Here is a 22,502-nt window from a genome sequence, read left to right as displayed (position 1 = left end):
AAATACAGGAATGTATTATGAACGCGATTCATTTTTCTGCCCTGCTTTAATTGTCTGTGTTGCCAGATTTTTACCAAACAAGGCTTGCCATTGGTCATAATTATATGTCATCAAATCTCGGTACAAAACATGAAAGCAGAAAATAATATGTACAAATATATGTAATGTATGCACCAGGTAACTAACATTTCGTTTTATCTTAGATTAACTTAAGTCTGTTCAGAATATTCAAGTAAAACTACAAAACACTGAAAAACCTGGCTGCACAGTGAGAGCTGACATTATCTACTGAACAAGTAAAGACGCTGGGCGCTCCTTGGACATCATCAAATCCAGGGCAGTGCAGCCATCGGATGATCAGTGAGACAGGGAGGTTGGGCTGGGCATGTCTCCAAATTGTGAGTCTGCCAACACTGACATGTCTGGTTCAGTCTGGGTGAAGAAGCAGAAACTCGGTCAACATATAATCAATTATTCTATACTGTCAGATGTCAGAGTGTTTACATTAATGAGATATCTGTGTATTAAACCACTCGCTCATGTGTGCCCAACTACATGTTCATCCAAATCACACCAACGCACAAACACAACAACATGGAGGTCATTGTTTGAATATACTTGCATGGACAAAAGAGTTAATCACCTACCTGTGGGTCTTTGTCTTTCTCTTGCCTTGGAATTCGGTGCCTCCTCTTCTTTGGTCCAGCAGCGTGATGTAACGCTGCGGACGCCGTGGAACCAGACAGACCATTGAGGCGGTCATCCTCCACTCCAGCAGCAGGATCTAAATGTGCACCAGTCTCATCCTGAAAGAAAAGGCAACAGATGCAACTACAGTATATGTAGGCAAAGTGGGTAACTGCGTTTGACCTATGATTAATGCATTTTAATTCATTTAAAATTAATTTATAAATTGTTAGTGAGTTTTTACCACTTTAAAAGTGGGTCCTGGTTTATTATCTAATCTTATGGTAATCTAAGACATATTTTGTTTTAAAATCTGAAATATTTTTGTCTACATGAATTTTTTTGCCAGGTCTTAATACAGAGGTTATTGTTTTGTAAGGCTTAGATCTTCGTGGTTACTTAAAATCCTGCTCCATGGGTCCCTAAGGTCATCACAAGGTTCAGATAAAAAAAGCACAGGCTGGTGCCAGGCGAGCAGTTGGAAATAATGAAATGACTAAAATCTAAATCGGTGACTTCAATTTTTTCAAACTGACATTGTAAATCTATTGTCACTGTGCCGACAGAAATTTTGCATCCAGAGCTAAACTGTTTAGTTTATTTCTCACCTCAAGCAATATCGTGAGCTGTGCATTTCTGTAATCATCCCCATGAGCATCTAAAGTCTTCATTAGAAACCTGTAGGGATTAACAGAGCACCAAGATGAGCCATCAAGAGTCAATCCTCACAGAAATGTAGTTATTGTAATCAAGTTTTAAACCTTCGTTCTTTCTTCAACCGTCGTGTGATTCTTTGTACTTGGTGAAGGCGGCCCAGCAACTTTTGATTCACCTGAAAATAAAAGTAAATCATGATAATATAGTAATTCAAAATAATAATGAGGAACACAATCTTCATTCAATATAATTGCATGGTGATGAAAACATTAAAAATTGGTACTCTTTTAAAAACATGTAAGTCCATGTCTAGAAATGCTACTAAACCCATTACAACCCATTTACAAATTTGGCAACACACACAGTCAGGAAGCGTGTGCAAGATAACCCCATGCCACACACATACCTGTTCAATTTCTTTACATCTCCTGCTCAGAGACAGATATTTCCTCTTATCAAGAGCTCTTGTCTCCTCATCCTCTTGCACTGGGCTCTCAAGCATTTCGCTGTCTCCCGCGGCGAGCTCCACCTGACGAGAACAAATCCCCCACTCAAGTTGTTTATGTGCTGTGGTCATAACGCTGTATCAGCGTTGTTGTCTGTATTGTGATTGAAGGAGTTCAGTTCGGTTGTTAAATCGGTCATGATACAGTGTTGTGTTGCTTTATGTCACAGGAGTAATATTAGCGCTCTGAAAATGTATGACAGCTCTTAATATGACATGATTGTTGTTGATGAGTAGCTAATTCGATCTGATGCAGTGTCATCCATGTTAAAATTAATCATCAACCCCAGCAGACCTGTGCTTCACTGACTAAGCTACATACATGTGACCACATTTCCAAACAAATATTTTTGACACATTTCTAATAGAAACCACCGACACAAGTGCAACATGAGATTTAGACTTCACATGCACAGATAATCTTTATAGCACATTTAACTGTGACAGTCAATTTAATTACAATATTTAACTTTTCCAAGCAAAGTGTGTTGTTAATACTGGTTATACTAGTGACTTGATACAGTGGGTAAAAAGACTACAATAGATCAGTGTGACTTAGCAGCACAGGTAGCACTGCTTGGTTGGACCACTTACTCACACATCATCACTTCACTATGGCCTTTACCACAATCAATAACATTACCTCTCCAGGTCCCAGCTCCACACCGCCTGGCTCCAGCTCTGCCTCCAGGATGTGTCCTCCAAACAGAGGAGGCAGAGCCAAGCCAGAGAAATCCTCCATCATCTGGACAAGAAGCAAGAGCGGATCAGGACTTTTGTTTTCATAATACATTTCTAAACAGGAATTTGGTTTGAAGCAGCTTTAGTAGGTGGAGGTTCACTGGAGGGTTCACGGGTGGGAAAGGGGCAATACGGTGGCTGAGAGAGAGACATGGGGACATTTCCGTTGTCGTTTAACGCAATTTGCAGCGTGTTTCTGTATTTTCTAGTGTTGTGACTTTTTAGCAGCGCATGTCACGTCAAATCGATGAAGTTGTTTTCCTGAATTCCACGTGTTTTTTTTCTATTTGCAGTGCGTTGAGCTCTCTCGGCCACCGAACTGTGGCGCAGCAATGACGACAGGAGGAAAATTATACAAAAATGTTCATGTCCGTTTATATTTATCACAAACAAACTAAACGTAAATGGGAAGAACGTATATATCCACTTTATTTACAAAAAACTAAATGTTGGAAACATGAACAGACAGATTTCGACTTTGCAGCTTCTGGTGGATAATTCAATTAGATTAATTACATTTGAATAATACTGAAAACAGTCGTTGGATACATCCCTGGTTCTATCAGCTGATCACACAAGCGATCAATGTATCGATACTTACATTTTCTCAATCTACTGACGCTTCAGACTGTGTCCCGCGGTTTTAAATCCCCAATGAAAACTGTTGCATTCGTTCAGTTCAATCTACAGACAGGGAGTGACTCTGAAATCGTTACAGTCATGAGATAAAACTGAAATTTAAACGTGAAGCAAAGCGAGAGCAGCTTCTCGTTCTCATTCTCCTCCGTGGCCTGGTGTTTATGTGCGACGGGCGCAGGGAAACTACGTCACTTTGCAGCGACTACATTTCCCATGAGCACACGCTCCGTTCATCCACTCGAGACAAACATGGCGAGTATGTGAATATCTTTTACCATCTTCAGTGTTTCCATTAGCTGCAATTGACCCTCGACACAACACAAATAAACACTGTAAATGATCGATATGACACCGCGAAGGTCTCAGAGCCACTTTAACACAATGATATCCACTCGAAACCAAAGGAAAACTGTGACCTTGGCTGTGTCGCTAGCGGTGGCTAACGTTAGCTAAACACAGACTGATATCAGAGGAGGCTTTGAACCTGTTCCGTGTTTGTTTTGTGTCTCTCTTAAGGAATCGGAGCTTTCCTGAAGAATGCCTGGAACAAAGAGCCCGTTATTCTGGCCTCCTGTGGGATTGCAGTGCTCGGTCCGTAACTTGAAATACTCATGTGACTTACTTTGGAAATGCTTGATACGTCAACAAAGCAGCCTGTATTTCTAAATAGACAGATTTACCAGTACCTCAAAAGGTGAATTATTAAGATCCCACTGGTTTATAGTAGGGCTGGGCAGTTAATGATATAATTAGTTATCAAAGTTTTCATCAACAGCAATATAACAGAAGTTCAATATGTGTATCGATTGAGTAAGTGAGGAGGTGTAACACAGAACTGATCCACCTCAGATGTGTAAAAATGTTTTGCTTATCAAGTGTTTGTCCATAAAGAGGAGTTTAAAACCACATCCTCCACTCGGGAGCAAGAGAACTTAAAGGAAACTTAAAATAAATATGAATGTGACAACTATTGGGATAATTATCGATATATATCTTCTTGTTAGTTATTTCATTGAATACAGTTTATAGATACAGTATGTACTTCCATCGATTTACATTTCAAAATCTCTATTTATTTTTCTCCATTTGACTACTATTTTGATTTCAAAACATTGTGGTTTCCAATTTTCATCAGAATTTTAATTGAAATATTGCCTGGTATCATAAGTACTTGTTTATTTTGTTATAACTAATGTGAATACTATAAGCAACAAAAGGTAGTCACACACATTAGAGTGGATATGATGAGGTTAGATTAATGATACAACTTTAATGTCTCGAAATGTCTTCTGCATGCATAGCTGCTCCATGGATGAGACCCACAGTAACCAAATGCTGCCTCCTGGTATCTTTTAATTCTAGTGCTGAACATAGTCCAGAGCACAGCGGAGGTTAACTAAGGACATATGCAATTGTATAAGAGACAGGAAACGTCACTCTTTGGTTTTGACTGACTTATTGACAACTGTCAACATAATGTATTGTGTAGTCAATGTCTTGAGTGTTAAGTTATAAACTTGTATTTTCTCAGGTGTTGCTCTGCCATTCATCAGCCCCATCACAAAGTATTCAGGGATGATCAATTCAGCCGTGCCATACAACTACCCAGGTAAACACTGCAATGCATTGCATGTTATATAAATTAATACCTGTTCAGGTGTTCAGATAAATATGAAAGCTTCTTTCCCCTTTTTTTCCCTGATGCAGTTCCTGTGCGAGACGATGGAAACATGCCTGATGTCCCTGCTCATCCGTGTGAACCCAAAGGAAATAACCTGGAATGGCTTAAAAACCTCTAACTTCACATTCTCACATTCAAGGCCCCTGGTTTTCCTCTTGTGCATATCTGTCCTAACAGCTTCCCCACTTATCAATGTTCCACAATAAAGACTATTTAATTAGGGCCCGAGCACCGAACGGTGGGAGGCCCTATTGAAATTGTAAGGATTTTTCGTATTATTATTTCCCTTTATATGGCTGCAAAGGAATAGGCAATGGCAATTCGCAGAGTCGTGGTTGGAACACGAGCAGTTCAAGCCCTGGTTGAAGCCCGTCACTGGGAAAGACCGGGAGGCTTACTGTTCGGTCTGTAAAAAGAAAATGAGTGTAGCTTCAATGGGGATCAATGCTCTCCGGTCACATATGCGTTGCGGCACGCAGACAGCAACCGCTTAAATTAAAAATCTAGTGAGAAATTTATTTACACATCTATAAAGATGCAAATTTGTACGTCTTTTCTTCTAGGGTTTATTCAACAAACCAAATCGAGCATTGGGCAACACCTTCCTCGGCTAACGTTGTTACACCACCCAGTACGACAGCTGAAGCTAGTAATGTTAACGTTACTGCTAGCGTTGCTAACGTTAACTCAGTTGCCGCCGCTTCAACTTCTACAGACCTCAGAGCGGCGCTGGGAGCCACACCAACGCTGTGCGCAGAAGTGTTGTGGTGTCTCGACACAACAGGAAAACACCACTCTCACGTCCAATGAAGGAATTTCAGAAATTTTCAAAGAAATGTTTCCCGATTCGGACATTGCCATTATATAAGTGACAATGTTGATCTGATTTGTGTTATTTATGCTGCAAAATAGTGTTATTTAAAGTATTATAAAAGTGCCTATTGCAGAGTTGACTGAACCATTTACTGCTCAGTGTGTCTGCAGTGTTTCTCACACCACAAGTAGATTCTGACTTCCAATTAATTCCTCTTAATTTTTCTCTCAAAGTGCACCAGATTGATGCATCTTTACTTTAAAATGTACTAAATCTTCTTCCAAGAGGGTCCAGGGTCCATCCACCATGATCTATCCAAATCCTATGGGAAACACTGTTGTGTGCATGTGTCAAGCTGTGTCAAAAGGGTCTCAAGACATTGATAATGTAGGCATACGATTACTGTGACTTTTCGTCAAACGCCATATCAGTGGCGTGGCGTTAAAGTTCATCAACTCGCGACACACAATATTGCTGTAACTTCAGTTAATCTCACTCAAACTACATGTGTGTATCAACACCCTGAAAATTTCATCACACAGTGTGACCGTGGCGTGGCATAGAATTTTGATGATTCGCCAAAAAAGGGATTTATTATAACTCCTCTGTGCATTGTTCTATCAGCCTCAAACCTCATTCACACATTCACAGTCCCGCCCTGATCAGATCCATGTGTCAATATTGACTCATTACAGCGCCACCTGCTGGCTACAGGAAGTGACATGTTTCATACTTTGATGCACTGCTCCTGGCTGCTTTACAATATGCAGCTCAAATGAGCTCAGTCAAGTGGACCATGGTCAGAATCGTGACCTTTCCTCAAACCGTGTAAACATTGAGGTGCGGCGAAGGTTCATCCTTCGCCAAAGGAGACGATGTCATAACTGTGCATAGTCCTATCACTGCCAAACTTCTGTCTCAAGATCAGAGACCAAGCTATGTTCTCCTATGTGTCAATATTTCCTCAGTGTCATAGCGCCACCTACTGATTCGCCATGAAACAGGAAGTACTTTGTGAATCCACTCTGCATTATCCTACCGGCCCCCAAATCCTGACCTGCACAGCTCCGTATATTAATATTAGTGCAGGGTCATAGCGCCACCTACTGATTAAGTTGTTGTAAGTTGTCCAATTGACACAAAATTGCTCATGCTACATCACTTTCAATGCAATCTACAAGTCGATTTTAATACTAATAATAAATATGGATGTGTGATAGGGTTAGGTGATATAGGAAACGTAATCAGTTTCCTTTAACACTCTTTCTTGAACAGATATATTAGTCTGTAGGTAATAATAGTGATGGCGCCACCTGCTGGCAACAGGAATTATGCTTTGTTTTACAACTATCATTCGATTTACATAAAATGTTCACAGTGTGATGTGCAATTGATAGCGTGGGCCGTAATGAGCAATTAGCAGGCAAGGATCAACATCACGTGACGGACGCAGGAAGTGAAGCGTTTGTCCTTGCCGCAGTGCGCAAAACGCATGCAACGTGGAGACGTGCGCTTGTTCAATGATTGGAGAGCCACTAACCGCAACAGGCTCAAAATGCGTGTGCTCGGGCCCCTACAACGTAGCCCTAGTTCAACTTGCAATTACTGGTCGGAAGTAACGTGATGATTTACTCACAACAGCTGTTTCCACAGTCTCTCCTGTTTCATGAGCACATGTAACACAATTGAAATAAGTCACTCAGTCTATCAACCACAAGAATAATCATTTAGATTTTTACTTCATCTGCTGGTAAATATCATGTGATATGACTGAAGGCAAACGATGGACCTTGAGGTGAGGCTGCTTTGTAGTGGTGGAGTAGTGGTACTCAGAGGTTTAATTTAAGGCCAGGTATAAATACATAGACAAAAATGAGTAAAAGTTCGAGTACCACATCAACTTTTCTACTTGAGTAAAAGCAGGAAAGTACTTACTTTCAAATATACTAGTAAGTATTTAAAGCAACAATATAGCATAATGCATTGTAAAAATGTAGTGGAGTAGAAAGTACAGATATTTGGAGTAAAGTGAAACCCCAAAATAAATAGATTTGTACACAAAAAATAGTAACAAACAAAAGTAAAAAAAGTAATGTACAAAGTAACTAAAAGTACAAAGTAACAAAAGTACAAAAAGACAAATAAAACTAAAGTAATTAAAGAAACAGTAACTAAAAGTCAAGCAAATACAAATTAAATGTACAATAAGTAATGTAGTACAGAAGAAGTAAAAAGACAGTAAAGCAAAAGTAACTAAAAAAAGTAACAAACAAAAGTAACTAAAGTACAAAGTAACTAAAAGTACAAAGTAACTAAAAGTAACTAAAGTACAAAGTAACTAAAAAAAATAACTAAATAGAACAAAGTATCAAGAGTACTAAAAAAATAGTAAAAGACTAAAAGTAACTAATAAAGTATAAAAAGTAAAGCACAACTAAAAGTATTCAGTACAGTAATAAAGTAAAAGACTAAAGTAACAAAAGTACAGTAAAAGTTAAAGTACTAAAGTACAAAAATAACTAAAACTAAGTAAAGCAAAGTAATTTAGCAAGAAGAATTAAAAGTACAAAGTAACAGTAAAAAAAAGTAATATAGTAATTAAAAGCACAGTAACTAAAGTAACTGTATAGTCAAAAGTACTTTTAGTAGTTACTTTTATACTTTCTACTTTTAGTTACTTTTGTACTTTAGTTACTTATACTTTTAGTTACTTTTGTACTTTTAGTTACTTTGTACTTATTACTTTTAGTTACTTAGTACTTTTAGTTACTTTTGTACTTTAGTTACTTTTAGTTACTTTTGTACTTTTAGTTACTTTTAGTTACTTTGTACTTTCTGTTACTTTTAGTTACTTTGTACTTTTAGTTACTTTTGTACTTTTAGTTACTCTTTTAGTTACTTTTGTACCTTTTAGTTACTTTTATAATTTTTAGTCACTTTTGTACTTTCCTTTAGTTACTTTGTACTTTTAGTTACTTTTAGTTACTTTGTAATTTTTAGTTACTTTTTAGTTACTTTGTACTTTAGTTACTTTGTACTTTTAGTTACTTTTGTACTTTTAGTTACTTTGTACTTTGTAATTTTTAGTTACTTAGTTACTTACTTTTAGTTACTTTGGTACTTTTAGTTACTCTTTAGTTACTTTGTAATTTTCACTTTTAGTTACTTTGTACTTTTATACTTTTAGTTACTTTGACTTGTATTTCTTTAGTTACTTTTGTACTTTTAGTTACTTTTCTTTAGTTACTTTTATTACTTAGTTACTTTGTACTTTTAGTACTTACTTTTAGTTATTTTTGTACTTTGTACTTTTAGTTACTTTGTACTTTTAGTTACTTTTAGTTACTTTTGTACTTTTCACTTTTTAGTTACTTTTGTACTTTTAGTTACTTTGTACTTTTAGTTACTTTTTAGTTACTTTGTACTTTTAGTTACTTTTGAATTTTTAGTTACTTTTTAGTTACTTTGTACTTTTAGTTACTTTTTAGTTACTTTTGTACTTTTCACATTTTTTAGTTACTTTGTACTTTTAGTTACTTTTGTAATTTTAGTTACTTTTTAGTTACTTTGTAATTTTAGTTACTTTGTACTTTTTACTTTTTAGTTACTTTTGTACTTTTAGTTACTTTTTAGTTACTTTTGTAATTTTTAGTTACTTTGTACTTTTAGTTACTTTTTAGTTACTTTGTAATTTTCACATTTTTAGTTACTTTTGTACTTTTAGTTAATTTTGTACTTTAGTTACTTTTTAGTTACTTTGTACTTTTAGTTACTTTTGTATTTTTAGTTACTTTTAGTTACTTTTGTACTTTTAGTTACTTTTGTACTTTTAGTTACTTTGTACTTGTCTCTTAATAGAAACAATGTACATTTTTAGTCCCAGATGCAACTGTAAACTTGGGTGCTTTTTCTTTTTAACCTAACCTAGTGACGCTACGTAGCAACATTACATAATGTTACTTTAGTTACTTTAGTCATTGGCACATTACGTAACGTTATTTTTTACTGGTTACTTTATTTAGCCACGTAATATTAGTTACTTTAGTTACTTTGCTATGTTCAGCACGTCAGTTACTTTGCGCTTTGCAATTTACTTTACTTATTTTTACGTCACGTAACATTTAGTTACTTACGTCACCACGAACATTATAGTTACTTTCAGTTACTTTGTCTTGTACTTGCACTTTCAGCACTTTAGTTAATTTTACATAAGCACTTTTGTACTTTTAGTTACTTTTGTACTTTTAGTTACTTTTTAGTTACTTTGTAATTTTTAGTTACTTTTAGTTACTTTTGTACTTTTAGTTACTTTTTAGTTACTTTGTACTTTTCATACTTTTAGTTACTTTTGTACTTTTAGTTACTTTTGTACTTTTAGTTACTTTTTAGTTACTTTTGTACTTTCAAGTTTTTACTTTAGTTACTTTTGTACTTTTAGTTACTTTTGTACTTTTAGTTACTTTTTAGTTACTTTTGTACTTTTAGTTACTTTTTAGTTACTTTTGTACTTTTAGTTACTTTTGTACTTATTATTTTGTACTTTTAGTTACTTTGTACTTTCTGTTACTTTTGTACTTTTAGTTACTTTTAGTTACTTTTGTACTTTAGTTACTTTTGTACTTTAGTTACTTTTAGTTACTTTGTACTTTACTTTTTAGTTACTTTTGTACTTTCAGTTACTTTTAGTTACTTTTGTAATTTTAGTTACTTTTAGTTACTTTTGTACTTTTAGTTACTTTTGTATTTTTAGTTACTTTTAGTTACTTTTAGTTACTTTGTACTTTTAGTTACTTTTAATTTTTAGTTACTTTTAGTTACTTTTGTACTTTTAGTTACTTTTGTACTTTTAGTTACTTTTTAGTTACTTTGTACTTTTTTACTTTTTAGTTACTTTTGTACTTTTAGTTACTTTTGTATTTTTAGTTACTTTTAGTTACTTTTGTACTTTCTACTTTTTAGTTACTTTGTACTTTTAGTTACTTTGTACTTTTAGTTACTTTTAGTTACTTTTGTACTTTTAGTTACTTTTGTACTTTTAGTTACTTTTAGTTACTTTTGTACTTTTAGTTACTTTTTAGTTACTTTGTACTTTCGTTATTTTTAGTTACTTTTGTACTTTTAGTTACTTTTGTACTTTTAGTAACTTTTTAGTTACTTTGTACTTTTAGTTACTTTTGTAATTTTCACTTTTTAGTTACTTTTGTACTTTTAGTTACTTTTTAGTTACTCTTGTACTTTTAGTTACTTTTGTACTTTTAGTTACTTTTAGTTACTTTGTACTTTTAGTTACTTTTGTACTTTTAGTTACTTTTTACTTTTGTACTTTTAGTTACTTTTTAGTTACTTTTGTACTTTCAGTTACTTTTAGTTACTTTTGTACTTTTAGTTACTTTTGTACTTTTAGTAACTTTTTAGTTACTTTTGTACTTTTAGTTACTTTTGTACTTTCTTTGCATTTTTAGTTACTTTTGTACTTTTAGTTACTTTTTAGTTACTTTTGTACTTTTAGTTACTTTTGTACTTTTAGTTAATTTTGTTACTTTTCGTTACTTTTTAGTTACTTTTGTACTTTTAGTTACTTTTGTACTTTTAGTTACTTTTTAGTTACTTTTGTACTTTTAGTTACTTTTGTACTTTTAGTTACTTTTTAGTTACTTTTGTACTTTTAGTTACTTTTGTACTTTTAGTTACTTTTGTACTTGCTCTTAAAAAAAAACAAATGAGAAAAAAAAACAAATGTACATTTTTAAGTCCCCAGATGCAACTGCAAACCTTGGTTTTTCTTTTAAACCTAGCCACGATTACCGAAAGTAACATTACATAATGTTACTTTACGCCGCTTCACATCCGTCATGCGCCGCTTACTTTGCGCCACGCCACGCCACGTCCGTCACGTCACGTCACGCCACGCCAGGTTACTTTATTACGCCACGCCACGCCACGCCACGCCAGTAGTTTTTACCTCGCCGCATTATACCACGTAACATACGAATGTTACTTTACGTCACTTTATGCTGCGCTGTCACGCCACGCCAGGTTACTTTGCGCTTGCTGGTGTGCGTGGCGCCACGCCACGCCACGCCACGTAACGCCCGCCACGCCACGCCACGCCACGTAACGCTACTTACCCGCGCATTACTTTATGCCACGACTTACGTAATGTTACTACGCGTCGGTACTTTGGCTTTGCGCCACGCCACGCCACCCGTCACTTCGCCACGCCACCGCCCTTTGCCTACGTCGCTGCGCCGCGCCAGGTTACTTTGCGTGCTGCGCTGCGGCGCCGCGCCGCCGCCACGCTCACGCCACGCCACGTACGCCCGTAACGCCGCCACGAACGCTATTTTACCTCGCGCCGCATTACTTTACTTACGCCACGTAACATTACGTATGTTACTTTACGCCGCCACGTAACATTACGTAACGTTATTTACGTCGCGCTTTCCCGTCCCTAGGTTACTTGCGTGCGCTGCGCGCGCGCGCGCCACGAGTCGCGCGCGCCACGCCACGCCACGCCAGGTTACTCGCTGCGCCACGTCACGTCACGCCACGTCACTTTACGCCGCGTCCGCCACTTTACGCCGCGTCACTACGCCGCGCTTTACGGGTCAGGTTACTTTGCGCTATGCTGCGCCACGCCACGCCACGCCAGGTTACTTTTGCGCTTGCCACCACGCCACGCCACGCCACGCCACGCCACGCCACGCCGTCCGCCACGCCACGCCACGTAACGCTACTATGTAATGTACTATATAATGTTACTTTACGTCACGTAACATTACGTAATGTTACTTTACGTCACGTTACTTTGCGTCGCGTCACGTCAAGCTACTTTGCGTTGTGTTGCGTCGCGTCATGTCACGTCACGCTACTTTACGTTACGTTACTTTGCGTCGCGTCGCATCGCTTAGTTACTTTCCGTTACGTTACGTTACTTTTAGTTACTTTTAGTAACTTTTCTTTACTGTGTTACTGTACGCTACGCTTACGCTACGCTACGCCACGCTGACGCCACGCCACGTATCGCTATTTACCATACTTTTAATGCGCACACGACACGCTATGTAGTTACTTTATGTTACTTTTAGTAACTTTTCATTACTTTCCGTTACTTTGTTACTTTCCGTTACTTTGTTACTTTTCGTTACTTTGTTACGTTATGCTACGTATAGTAACGCTACAGTAACATAACATAACGTTACTGTACGTTACGTTACGTTTAGTAACTTTTCGTTACTTTGTTACTTTATGTTACTTTACGTTACGTTACTTAGTTACTTTCCGTTACGTTCCGTTACTTTTAGTTACTTTTAGTTACTTTTAGTAACTTTTCGTTACTTTTAGTAACTTTTCGTTACTTTGTTAATTTTCGTTACTTTGTTACTTTTCGTTGCGTTACGTTACGTACAGCTAACATTACGTAATGTTACTTTACGTCGACTTTGCGTTGCGTTGCGTCACGTCACGTCACGTCACGCCACGTAACGTTACTTTACCTCGCGTCGCATTACTTTAGTGACGCGACGCAACGCAAAGTTACTGTACGCTACGCTCATACGTTACATTACATTACATTACGTTACGTTACGTTACTTAGTTACTTTTATGTTACTTTACGTTACTTTTAGTAACCTTTAGTTACTTTGTTACTTTACGTTACTGTACGTTACTGTACGTTACGTTACTTAGTTACTTTCCGTTACGTTCCGTTACTTTTAGTAACTTTTCGTTACTTTGTTACTTTTCGTTACTTTGTTACTTGACGTTACGTTACGTTACGTTACGTTACGTTACTTAGTTACTTTATGTTACTTTACGTTACGTTACGTTACTTAGTTACTTTCCGTTACATTCCGTTACTTTTAGTTACTTTTAGTTACTTTTAGTAACTTTTCGTTACTTTGTTACTTTTCGTTACTTTGTTACTTTTCGTTACTTTTTGTTACTTTGTTACGTTACGTTACTGTACTTAACGTTACAAATTGACCTCACTCAAAAACCACATCATCAAATATAACATTCTTTTAGTATCAAAATTATGTAAAAAAAAAAGTGCATATTGTTCATACACATACATGATATAAAAGAAGTAACTTTAAATGCAAACCCCATCATACAGACACATTTAGATGTTCTCGTCCATAACAAAACTTAAAACATGTTTAACATGTCAGAAAAGCGAGTGGCATGAGGCCTTGTCAAAAGTAATCAGCCATTCGGTAAGGGGAGGGCCCTCACAATATCCTGCCGCCTCTTGTTGTGAGGCATCTTGTAACTTTGTTTTGAGAAGTGCTATATAAATAGATATGACATAACGTAAAGTAACGTAAAGTAACGTAACGCATGGATCGCGGAAGTAACGTAATGTAACGCAACGTAACGTAACGCAACGTAACGTAACGTAACGTAACGCAACGTAACGTAACGTAACGTAACGTATGCAAGGTAAGGTAACGTAACGTAAGGTAACGTAACGTAACGTAATGTAACGTAACGTAACGTAACGTAAAGTAACGTAACGAAAAGTAACTAAACGTAACAAAAAGTAACTAAACGTAACAAAAAGTAACGAAGTAACGAAAAGTAACGAAAAGGCTTCCTGTTTGGTCCAGCATATTTATCCAAGACACTTTTTTGTTTGTCATGAAAAGACACATGTCCCTATTGATTTTTGTAGATGTCGGACAATCGTAGTGCCGGGGCTATCTTTTAGGGGGCACTAGTCAGTTATTTTGCCACGCCCATTCCTTAAAACCATATAAATGTCTGCAGGGGGGGGGCTGTTGCTACACAAATGTAGTTTGAGTGAGGTAGAACCATGAACACTGAAGTTACAGCAATTTCGTCTGTCACGGCGAGTTGATGAACTTTAACGCCACACCATTAATATGGTGTTTGACGAAAAGTCCCAGTAATCTTATGCCTACATTATCAATGTCTTGAGACCCGTTTGATACAATTTGACATGGTTGCGGTCAGTGGATGAGGAGGAATACATCCAAGTGTAAGACATGCAAAAAACAAGACATTTCCGGTTTCCACCAGGGGGCGCTGTGATTTTAAGTCACGATTTCTGTGTAGATGTCATCAGGCCGGGACTCTTGTCTTACATGTCTAGTTTGGTCTCGATTGGACCAAATATGTCAGAGATACAGAACCTCGTGTTTTGATGGCGTGTAATCAAACTTTGACGCCACGCCACGGTCACACCGTGTGACGAAAAGTTGAAATTCGAGGTAGTTTCGATCTCCATCTTGTTGTGATGACACTCATCTCAATTTGAAGTTGATCTGATGAAAGCTCTACGACAAGTTCGTCAAAGTAAAAATGTGGAATATGGCCAAAATGGCCACTAAATCCAAAATGGCGGGCTTCCTGTTTCATAATGCGCCTTAAGACTTTTTTGTATGACTGGTCACGATACAACCTAGTTCCGATTTTCGAGGGGAAACCTAGGGGCTGCGTTCCAGGTGGCGCTGTTGAGCCATTTTGCCATGCCCATTTCCAAATACTCCAGAATACGTACATTTTCACCACTTTCTAATTTACTGCAAACTTTAGAATATTTTTGAGCATGTTGAAGCCCTCAAAAAGCCAATTCATGAGGGTGATAATAATAACTAGACATGCTCAAAAGATCATGAAACTTTGCAGGAAATTCAAGGCCTACAGATATTTTATTCAATGTTGTTTTTATGTAGCCAACTGTTCCTTTGATGTCACATTTGAAACCCTCATGCCTGTGTTCTAGTTAGGGCCCGAGCACCGAACAGTAGGAGCCAGTGGGAGGCCCTATTGAACACAGGCATGAGGGCCTGTATTCTGTAGCCAACTGTTCCTTTGATGTCACGTATGAAACCCAACTTTAAACCCTATTTATTGAACTCTGGAGGAGAAATTTGTCAGTTGAGTTTGAGACGGCGACAGGATAACAGCTCCAACCTGACCCTTCATATTCAACACTGCTACCAGTCCAAGACAGGGAGAAGACAACAGCTCCAAGAAACATCAAGACTATTAGAAGACAACGGATCATTTTTCTCTACAACACTTACCCTGTACCTGTGTTCAGCCAAGATGAAGAAGGGACACAACTTAAGAAACGAGGTAAGATTTTCTAATCAGGAGACACTTTTAGTGTTACACATATTCAGACCACCTTACATTTTATTTCATTATTTCATGTTTTGTCTGTGAATTTTCAATAAACCCGTCACATCAGTCACCTGACATTCAGTCTGAACTGACAGTTGCGGTCTGTGTGTTACAATACTTTCCATGAAATGAGTCTCTGTGGATATTATGCAGCTTCTGTTTAGGATAATTCACTTTCACTTTAGTGTTGAGATACTGTACTTAAGAGAAATGCAGAAACAGCATTTAAATTAACTCGTAACAATTTCATGTGATGATCAATGTTTTAAGAGAGATACATACGTTACGGATGGATGAGAAATCGTCTGAATTGATGAAAGTGATGTAACTGTTAAAGTTACATTCAGCAGTGTGGATCATTAGAGATGAAGATGAAAGACCTCTTGTCTTTTTCTGTGTATCCAAACTTATGATGGGACTGTGTATTTACCTGTTATATGTATGTTTGTGTCTTTCAGTCCGTTGTACATCATGTGGAATCTCCCACCAAAACGATTGAGTTCCTCCATGGAGAGATCAAGGAAATGGAATTTGAGGGAATGGAGCTAGCTCAGGAAAATGCGGCACTGAAGTGCATGATGTCCACAAATGATGCTAGGTGGAAGAGGGACAAACAGGCCATGCAGGATCAGATTGATTCCGCCAAACAGGGGCAGGCCTTTGACTCTGGAAGAGCCATGCAGACCGAGTTGGAGGACGAGCTCAAGGAGTTGAAGCTGGTGTTGAAGGACAAAGAAAAGTACATCTACAAATTGAGTTCTCGTCCTAGAAACGATCAGATCGAGAGGGTGAAAAGGGAGCTGAGCGACAAGTGCAACCAGGTCAAGGCGATGGAGATTTCCTTTGACAAGAAGATGAAGCACATCATCTCTGAAAAAGATGCAGTGAAAAGTGATCTAGAGAGGCAGCTGACTGCTGAAAACTCAGCTCTGGCCAAAGAGAATACAGCTCTGAAGAAGCAGGCTGCCGAAAACACTGTTGTAGCTGCAGAAAACGCTGCTCTGGCTGCAGAAAACGCTGCTCTGGCTGCAGTGAAAGTTGATCTAGAGAGGCAGCTAACTGCTGAAAACTCAGCTCTGGCCAAAGAGAATACAGCTCTGAAGAAGCAGGCTGCCGAAAACACTGCTGTAGCTGCAGAAAACGCTGCTCTGGCTGCAGTGAAAGTTGATCTAGAGAGGCAGTTGACTGCTGAAATCTCAGCTCTGGACAAAGAAAATACTGCACTGAAGAAGCTGGCTGCTGACAACGTAGTTGTAAAGGAGCATGAGGCCCTGATACTGAAGAACATTGAGCTTCAGGTACGTTAAATCAGATCATTCTAGATTTGAATTATATGGATTGTAATTTTGTTTCATGTTTAGACTTTGAGGAAGAAAGTGTTGACACTTATGTTGTCTCTGTCTTTTCAGGAACTCACCTTTGAGACCGACTTGGACAAGGTGAAGGTCAAAAAGGAGAAAAAGGAGAAGAAAGAGAAGAAGGAGGAAAAGAAAGAGCAACTGGAGAGAGAGAAGGAGAAGAAGGAGAGCAAAGAATTGAAGAAGAGGGAGAAGAAAGAGAAGAATAAGCAGGAAAAGAAAGAGCAACTGGAGAGAGAGAAGGAGAATAAGGAGAGCAAAGAACTGAAGAAGAGGGAGAAGAAAGAGAAGAATAAGCAGGAAAAGAAAGAGCAACTGGAGAGAGAGAAGGAGAAGAAGGAGAGCAAAGAATTGAAGAAGAGGGAGAAGAAGGAGAAGAAAGAGAAGAATAAGCAGGAAAAGAAAGAGCAAATGGAGAGAAAGAAGAAGGAGAAGGAGGAGAAGGAGGAGGGGGAAGGGAGAGTGAGTTGGAAGATATTCCCCTGCTGGAAATAAATTATTGTTTTATGTTGACTACTTTGTTTTCATAATTGTTGGAAGCAGTAATTGAAATGCAATGAATCGCCCGTCCCTTTTAACAGCTGGGGCCAAAGCCAAGGATGACTCAACTGATCAACTGAAATAGCCATTTACAGAGATCTGCCATTTAATCAATCTTACCACAAACACTTGAGCCCACAGTGAAAGCTCTGACTCCAGGTGACAAGCACACACTGTGAGTTGGCTTTTCAATATGCAGCAACAAAGAGCAACATGGAAAAACACTACAATACGATGCAAAACTGCATTTCACTAAACACAAACAGTATATTGATCCTAAATGTAACACATCAGATACCTGGAAATTTACCAATTAACACCATCTCCTCATACTTCATTTGCAAACACAGAAAATATGTTTCAATGTCTCATATCACAGACCCTCAGATTGACCATGTGACCCTCTGGAGGGTCTGAACCCAATGGTTGAGAAACATAGTTATTTATGGAGTCAAGAGGTGTTTATGACTGCCATCTGGTGGCAGCATAAGGTAAGCCTACTTTAATCTATTAAAACTACTACATTCAAAATAGAGGGGTAAAACCTTGGACAAACAAAAGTAACAACGTAAAATTTAAAATTACTCCAGGATACGTACATTTTCACCACTTTCTAATTTTCTGCAAAGTTTGGTAAGAAGTTGAGCATGTTAAAGCCCTCAAAAAGCTAATTCATTTGCCTGAAAAAAAAAAAAAAGGGTTAGAGTTCCTTACAATTTCAATAGGGCCTCCGACTGTCTCCTACTGTTCGGTGCTCGGGCCCTAATTACAAGTGCTTTCAAATAAAGTAGGCTTTCAACTTTCTTGGTTTGACCACTGAAGTTAAATACAGTCATGAAGATAAAGATAAATTAGAAGCACAATAATAATTAAAAATTAAAATTACAATTTCTACAATTTCTAGGGCTGTAACGTAACGTGACGTTATGTAACTTTACATTTTACATTTGAAAGACTATGAAAGCATGAGGTATAAAGAGATTTATAAAACTGACATCATCATCTTTAATGTTCTTGGCAGTGTGCAGTTCAGGAAAGTGTCTGATAAAGCTCACAAACAAATAGACACCCTGTCTTCCTGGTTGGCCTGAGACAGATCCCAGTTTACCAGTTTTCTAGTTCAAGTTTACATTTCAAGACATTTTTGCTGGGAGCAGTTTCCATTTAAAAATCAATCTTTGGATGCAAAGAGTTTTTCACTTGAGTCCCCCCTCCCCAAAATGTCTGTGCACGGCCCTGAGGAAACCAGTGGGTACAGTTGGAGTCTTTGCTTAAGACATGAACATTGTTGTGTAATTACAGGGCAGTTATCTAATCTGTCATAATTCAATATTCACTTTCATGATGTGGTGTGAATGTACAATTCAAAGAAGTATAAAGATGTTATAATATCAAATCCAACCCACCAGACACAGTGGTGGTCCAGACGCTTGACGCAGGATCCACAGGTTCGACAGTGTCCGGCCCGCGGGGGGTCGTATTGTTTTGCACACAGAGCATCTGCTCCCATTTTCTGTCAGGGCAGGAGGAGAGGAGGAGGAGGCCGCTGATTGGATGGATCCATTAAGATGTGTAGAGTCCTTGTTAACCTCCTCACTCTGGCTGTGATAGGAGGTGGTGTGAAACCCTGGGCCTCTCTTGGTGTGAATGAGAGATCCGATGGTGAGGATCATCCCAGCAGTCACAGTGCACAGCTGCAGATGGCTGATGTCCCCACGCGGTAGAATCTCTGTGATGAAGAGGTAATACATGTAGGCCAGAGAGAACAGCGCCAGAGTAAGGAAGAAGAGGGTGCGTGGCGTAGTAGTACAAGAGGACCAGGCTGGGCAGAGCTGTCAGGATGATGATGCCCAGCGGGTAGTGCAGCGCTGTGGCCCGGAGCAGCAGAGGCAGCAGCACCAGGGCCGGGATCATGGAGATCTCCAGGTTGTCAATCAGGGCCCCGAGAACAGGAGAGTGACATCCGCTGTGAGGGGGTTTGTGTCTCAGCCACCTGCAGCGCACACATTCAGGCAGAGTTACAAACACTTGAAAATAAAAAAACTTAATTAGGAATGATGCTAATACACTTTCATTGATCAAACTAATAAGATGATATGAGGAAAAAAATCACATGTTGTTTTCTTATTAGAAGGGTCAGACCCTGTAATTTTAATATTGTGCTTTGGTGTGATGTCACACGTGTTTGGTTTTAAATGAACTGTAAAAAGATAAATAAATGGATAAAATAAAATGAATTTATGATTAAATACATTGCAACATGAAGTCATGAAGTCTCAGAAGGATCTGGGGCCCTGGGACATTTCTTCACTCGGCCTGAATTTTATTGTACTAAAGCAGGGATTCCAAAACCTTTGAGTCCTTGATGCCCAAAATAACCGAGTCAGAGATATCTTCTTCTTCAGCACATCGCGGATGATGTCGCTGATCTCCTTTAGGTGTGACGGATTTCTGAAAACCTCCTCCTTGAGGAACTTCATAACGTTGTTCATGGTTTCCAGGACCCCCATCACAACCTGGCGCTCCCCATTATCCCAAAGGATATTTTAGCTGAGCTTGTTCACAAAAAATCTCCCATGTGCAATGTTTCCTGTGGTGCTGTAAACTGACCTGCTGCAACTGATGCTGTCACTCATCTGTCATAATCACTATGCATGGTTATTTACATGGTTTTATTCTAACAAGTACTTTTTTTAGCTTTTGGAACAATTATGGCTAAAATATATTGAGAATTGCATCTAAATTGTATTGGATGTCTGTAAATCACCTTGTGACCCATTTGTGTCTCATTAAAGGTCATACTTCTTCTAACCTGTTAAAGGCCTCGTCCAGATCTTCACAGTCACAGCAGCATCCGTACTGGTAGATATCACACTCGCAGCAGCACATGGGATCATCTGGCTCCGGAGGCTTTAACTTCTCCCATTTCATTATGGCTTCCTGAAGTTCACAGGGCAACTTCGTTCTCTGGAGCGATGCACAAATGAACTACACCATTAAAACAAACTATTAGTGCAGGGAACATATCTATGGAAATGTACTGACACAAAAACACACACACACGATCTATAACTTTGAAAAAAGCACATATATACATACATATCAACATATATATAGGAGCAATTATCGTAATTATAGAGGGTTTACTTTACATCTGAATTGGCCGCAATATTTCATCTATCTTACTGTCTATAATGATATAAAACCACTTATCAATTAAAAGCAACTAATTAGGGCCCGAGCACCGAACGGTGGGAGGCCCTATTGATCGCTCTCTCCACTCTAACCGCAACAGGCTTCAAAATGCCTGTGCTCGGGCCCGTTAGTGCTACAACGTAGCCCTAGTTTAATTTATGTCCTTTCCTTCGTAGGACGTTTGGAAATCGCAAATAAATGACAGCCCTCTGAAAATGAGTTACAGCCTCAGTAGCCTGCTCGACTTTGCAATACCCAGCAGCAGGTGTGAGTCAAGACATGAGGCATCACCACCTCAGCATTGCAAGGTTGACAGGGAACTGGACGCATTAGTCAGTGACACATCAGCAGATCACGATTATTGCTCTTTTCCCAGGAAGAGCTTGCAAACCGAGCAAAGACAACAAGTTGTATCCACAGTGAAGCAAAGATTGCACAGCTTGGATGACAAACTCTCCTCCGAGACTCACAGCCACACAGAACATCTGGAGACTGTCCTGCTACTTTTGGAGAACATTGATCGGCTCGTAAATGGAAATCTACTGGCTAAAACTGGGGCTCTGTATACTCAAAGTCCCTGCTGAGCTGTATGGGACGATGGCTGGGCCAGCAGTTTCATGCAGCCAACAGTAGCATCAGTCAGAAAGTGGAGGGCTTTAAAGTTCAGCATATTGAGCGAATAAGTGACTTGCCCCCTGCTGAGGACCTAGCCACAGAACTATTCCCAGAGGCCATGCAGACGCTGCTGCTTCACTGGATGGGGTTGAGTGAGGAGTCCACTCTGGAGAAGAGGCACAGTGAATATCCAATCCTGCTCCTTATCCTGGAGTTTGCCAACCACAACCTGATCACTGGTGCTGTACTCCAGTCTTATATGTAAATAAAGACAATTTCCATGTGGTCGTCAACAGAAACACTTACGATTCAACAGAAGTTCCAGTGCTCTAATAAATGTATATTTTGTATGTGAAATTTACAAGACAGTCTCTTTTATGTGGCACATACCATTTCACTTTGGTTTGGTAACAAGTAGGATTATTTGACTTTAATTAATTCTATGTTTGTTTCATATTATTTGGTTCGGATCCATTTAGATTGAATCAAACAGTCTGTGGGAAACTGATGTAATTTTTCTCAGAAAACATGAGTCAGGATTAAGATTTCCATTTGATTTTACAGAGCAGATCATGAGAGTTTTGAAACTAAGCTTCGACACAACCCTGATCCTTCAGCAGGGGCTTAGCACGACAAAGCTGGAATCCGATTAACACTGTTTGAAAAATGAATTCCTTGTTTCATACCAGCGGGGCTCTGCTTGCATAAGTAAGAAAGGTAACCACAGTAAACCCCTTGAAATTAAGACCTGCCATTTAATATGGGACTGAGGATTATTCAGTGCTATAATACCTGTGCCAGTTAGTAGGCCCTGTTCATCTATGTGCTGTAAACACGCATTAGGATATACAGTAAATGTATTGTTGCAATAATACTGTAAATGTACTTCAAATAGAGAGTTTGTTTTAGGTAGTA

General features: G+C 38.5%; 3 protein-coding genes across 3 annotated transcripts; 2 read left to right on the top strand and 1 right to left on the bottom strand.

Annotated features, from left to right (window-relative positions):
• Positions 1-27: 27 nt before the first annotated feature.
• tfpt (TCF3 (E2A) fusion partner) lies at positions 28-3,334 on the bottom strand. The gene is made up of 7 exons (XM_035163465.1): positions 3,192-3,334; positions 2,493-2,594; positions 1,751-1,873; positions 1,449-1,519; positions 1,296-1,365; positions 648-806; positions 28-432 (listed from the first exon to the last, which is right to left on the bottom strand). The coding sequence occupies exons 2-7, from the start codon at positions 2,592-2,594 to the stop codon at positions 358-360; spliced, it is 600 nt and encodes a 199-aa protein (XP_035019356.1). The 5' UTR covers positions 3,192-3,334; the 3' UTR covers positions 28-357.
• ndufa3 (NADH:ubiquinone oxidoreductase subunit A3) lies at positions 3,328-5,173 on the top strand. The gene is made up of 4 exons (XM_035163466.2): positions 3,328-3,485; positions 3,746-3,820; positions 4,761-4,838; positions 4,937-5,173. The coding sequence occupies exons 1-4, from the start codon at positions 3,443-3,445 to the stop codon at positions 5,026-5,028; spliced, it is 288 nt and encodes a 95-aa protein (XP_035019357.1). The 5' UTR covers positions 3,328-3,442; the 3' UTR covers positions 5,029-5,173.
• Positions 5,174-15,405: 10,232 nt separating this feature from the next.
• Positions 15,406-18,194, top strand: LOC124852271 (dynactin subunit 1-like). The gene is made up of 4 exons (XM_047340851.1): positions 15,406-15,831; positions 16,338-17,177; positions 17,289-17,318; positions 18,165-18,194. The coding sequence occupies exons 1-4, from the start codon at positions 15,568-15,570 to the stop codon at positions 18,192-18,194; spliced, it is 1,164 nt and encodes a 387-aa protein (XP_047196807.1). The 5' UTR covers positions 15,406-15,567.
• Positions 18,195-22,502: the final 4,308 nt, after the last annotated feature.

Source organism: Hippoglossus stenolepis, chromosome 8, assembly GCF_022539355.2.
Source record: "Hippoglossus stenolepis isolate QCI-W04-F060 chromosome 8, HSTE1.2, whole genome shotgun sequence".
NCBI lineage: Eukaryota > Metazoa > Chordata > Actinopteri > Pleuronectiformes > Pleuronectidae > Hippoglossus > Hippoglossus stenolepis.
Note: the sequence above shows the minus strand (reverse complement) of the source record. Positions and strands in the feature narration are given on the sequence as shown.

What these genes read in the sequence shown, in the direction of transcription:
- LOC124852271 (XM_047340851.1), top strand. Translation starts at nt 15,568, where the DNA reads ATGTCACGTATGAAACCCAACTTTAAACCCTATTTATTGAACTCTGGA. An exon ending in TGAAGAACATTGAGCTTCAG is followed by an intron (nt 17,178 to 17,288) that starts GTACGTTAAATC and finishes CTGTCTTTTCAG; the next exon opens with GAACTCACCTTTGAGACCGA. An exon ending in TTGAGACCGACTTGGACAAG is followed by an intron (nt 17,319 to 18,164) that starts GTGAAGGTCAAA and finishes ACAGACCCTCAG; the next exon opens with ATTGACCATGTGACCCTCTG.
- tfpt (XM_035163465.1), bottom strand. Translation starts at nt 2,594, where the DNA reads ATGATGGAGGATTTCTCTGGCTTGGCTCTGCCTCCTCTGTTTGGAGGA. An exon ending in TGGAGCTGGGACCTGGAGAG is followed by an intron (nt 1,874 to 2,492) that starts GTAATGTTATTG and finishes TGTTCTCGTCAG; the next exon opens with GTGGAGCTCGCCGCGGGAGA. An exon ending in GATGTAAAGAAATTGAACAG is followed by an intron (nt 1,520 to 1,750) that starts GTATGTGTGTGG and finishes TTTTATTTTCAG; the next exon opens with GTGAATCAAAAGTTGCTGGG.
- ndufa3 (XM_035163466.2), top strand. Translation starts at nt 3,443, where the DNA reads ATGAGCACACGCTCCGTTCATCCACTCGAGACAAACATGGCGA. An exon ending in ACTCGAGACAAACATGGCGA is followed by an intron (nt 3,486 to 3,745) that starts GTATGTGAATAT and finishes GTCTCTCTTAAG; the next exon opens with GAATCGGAGCTTTCCTGAAG. An exon ending in CTGTGGGATTGCAGTGCTCG is followed by an intron (nt 3,821 to 4,760) that starts GTCCGTAACTTG and finishes GTATTTTCTCAG; the next exon opens with GTGTTGCTCTGCCATTCATC.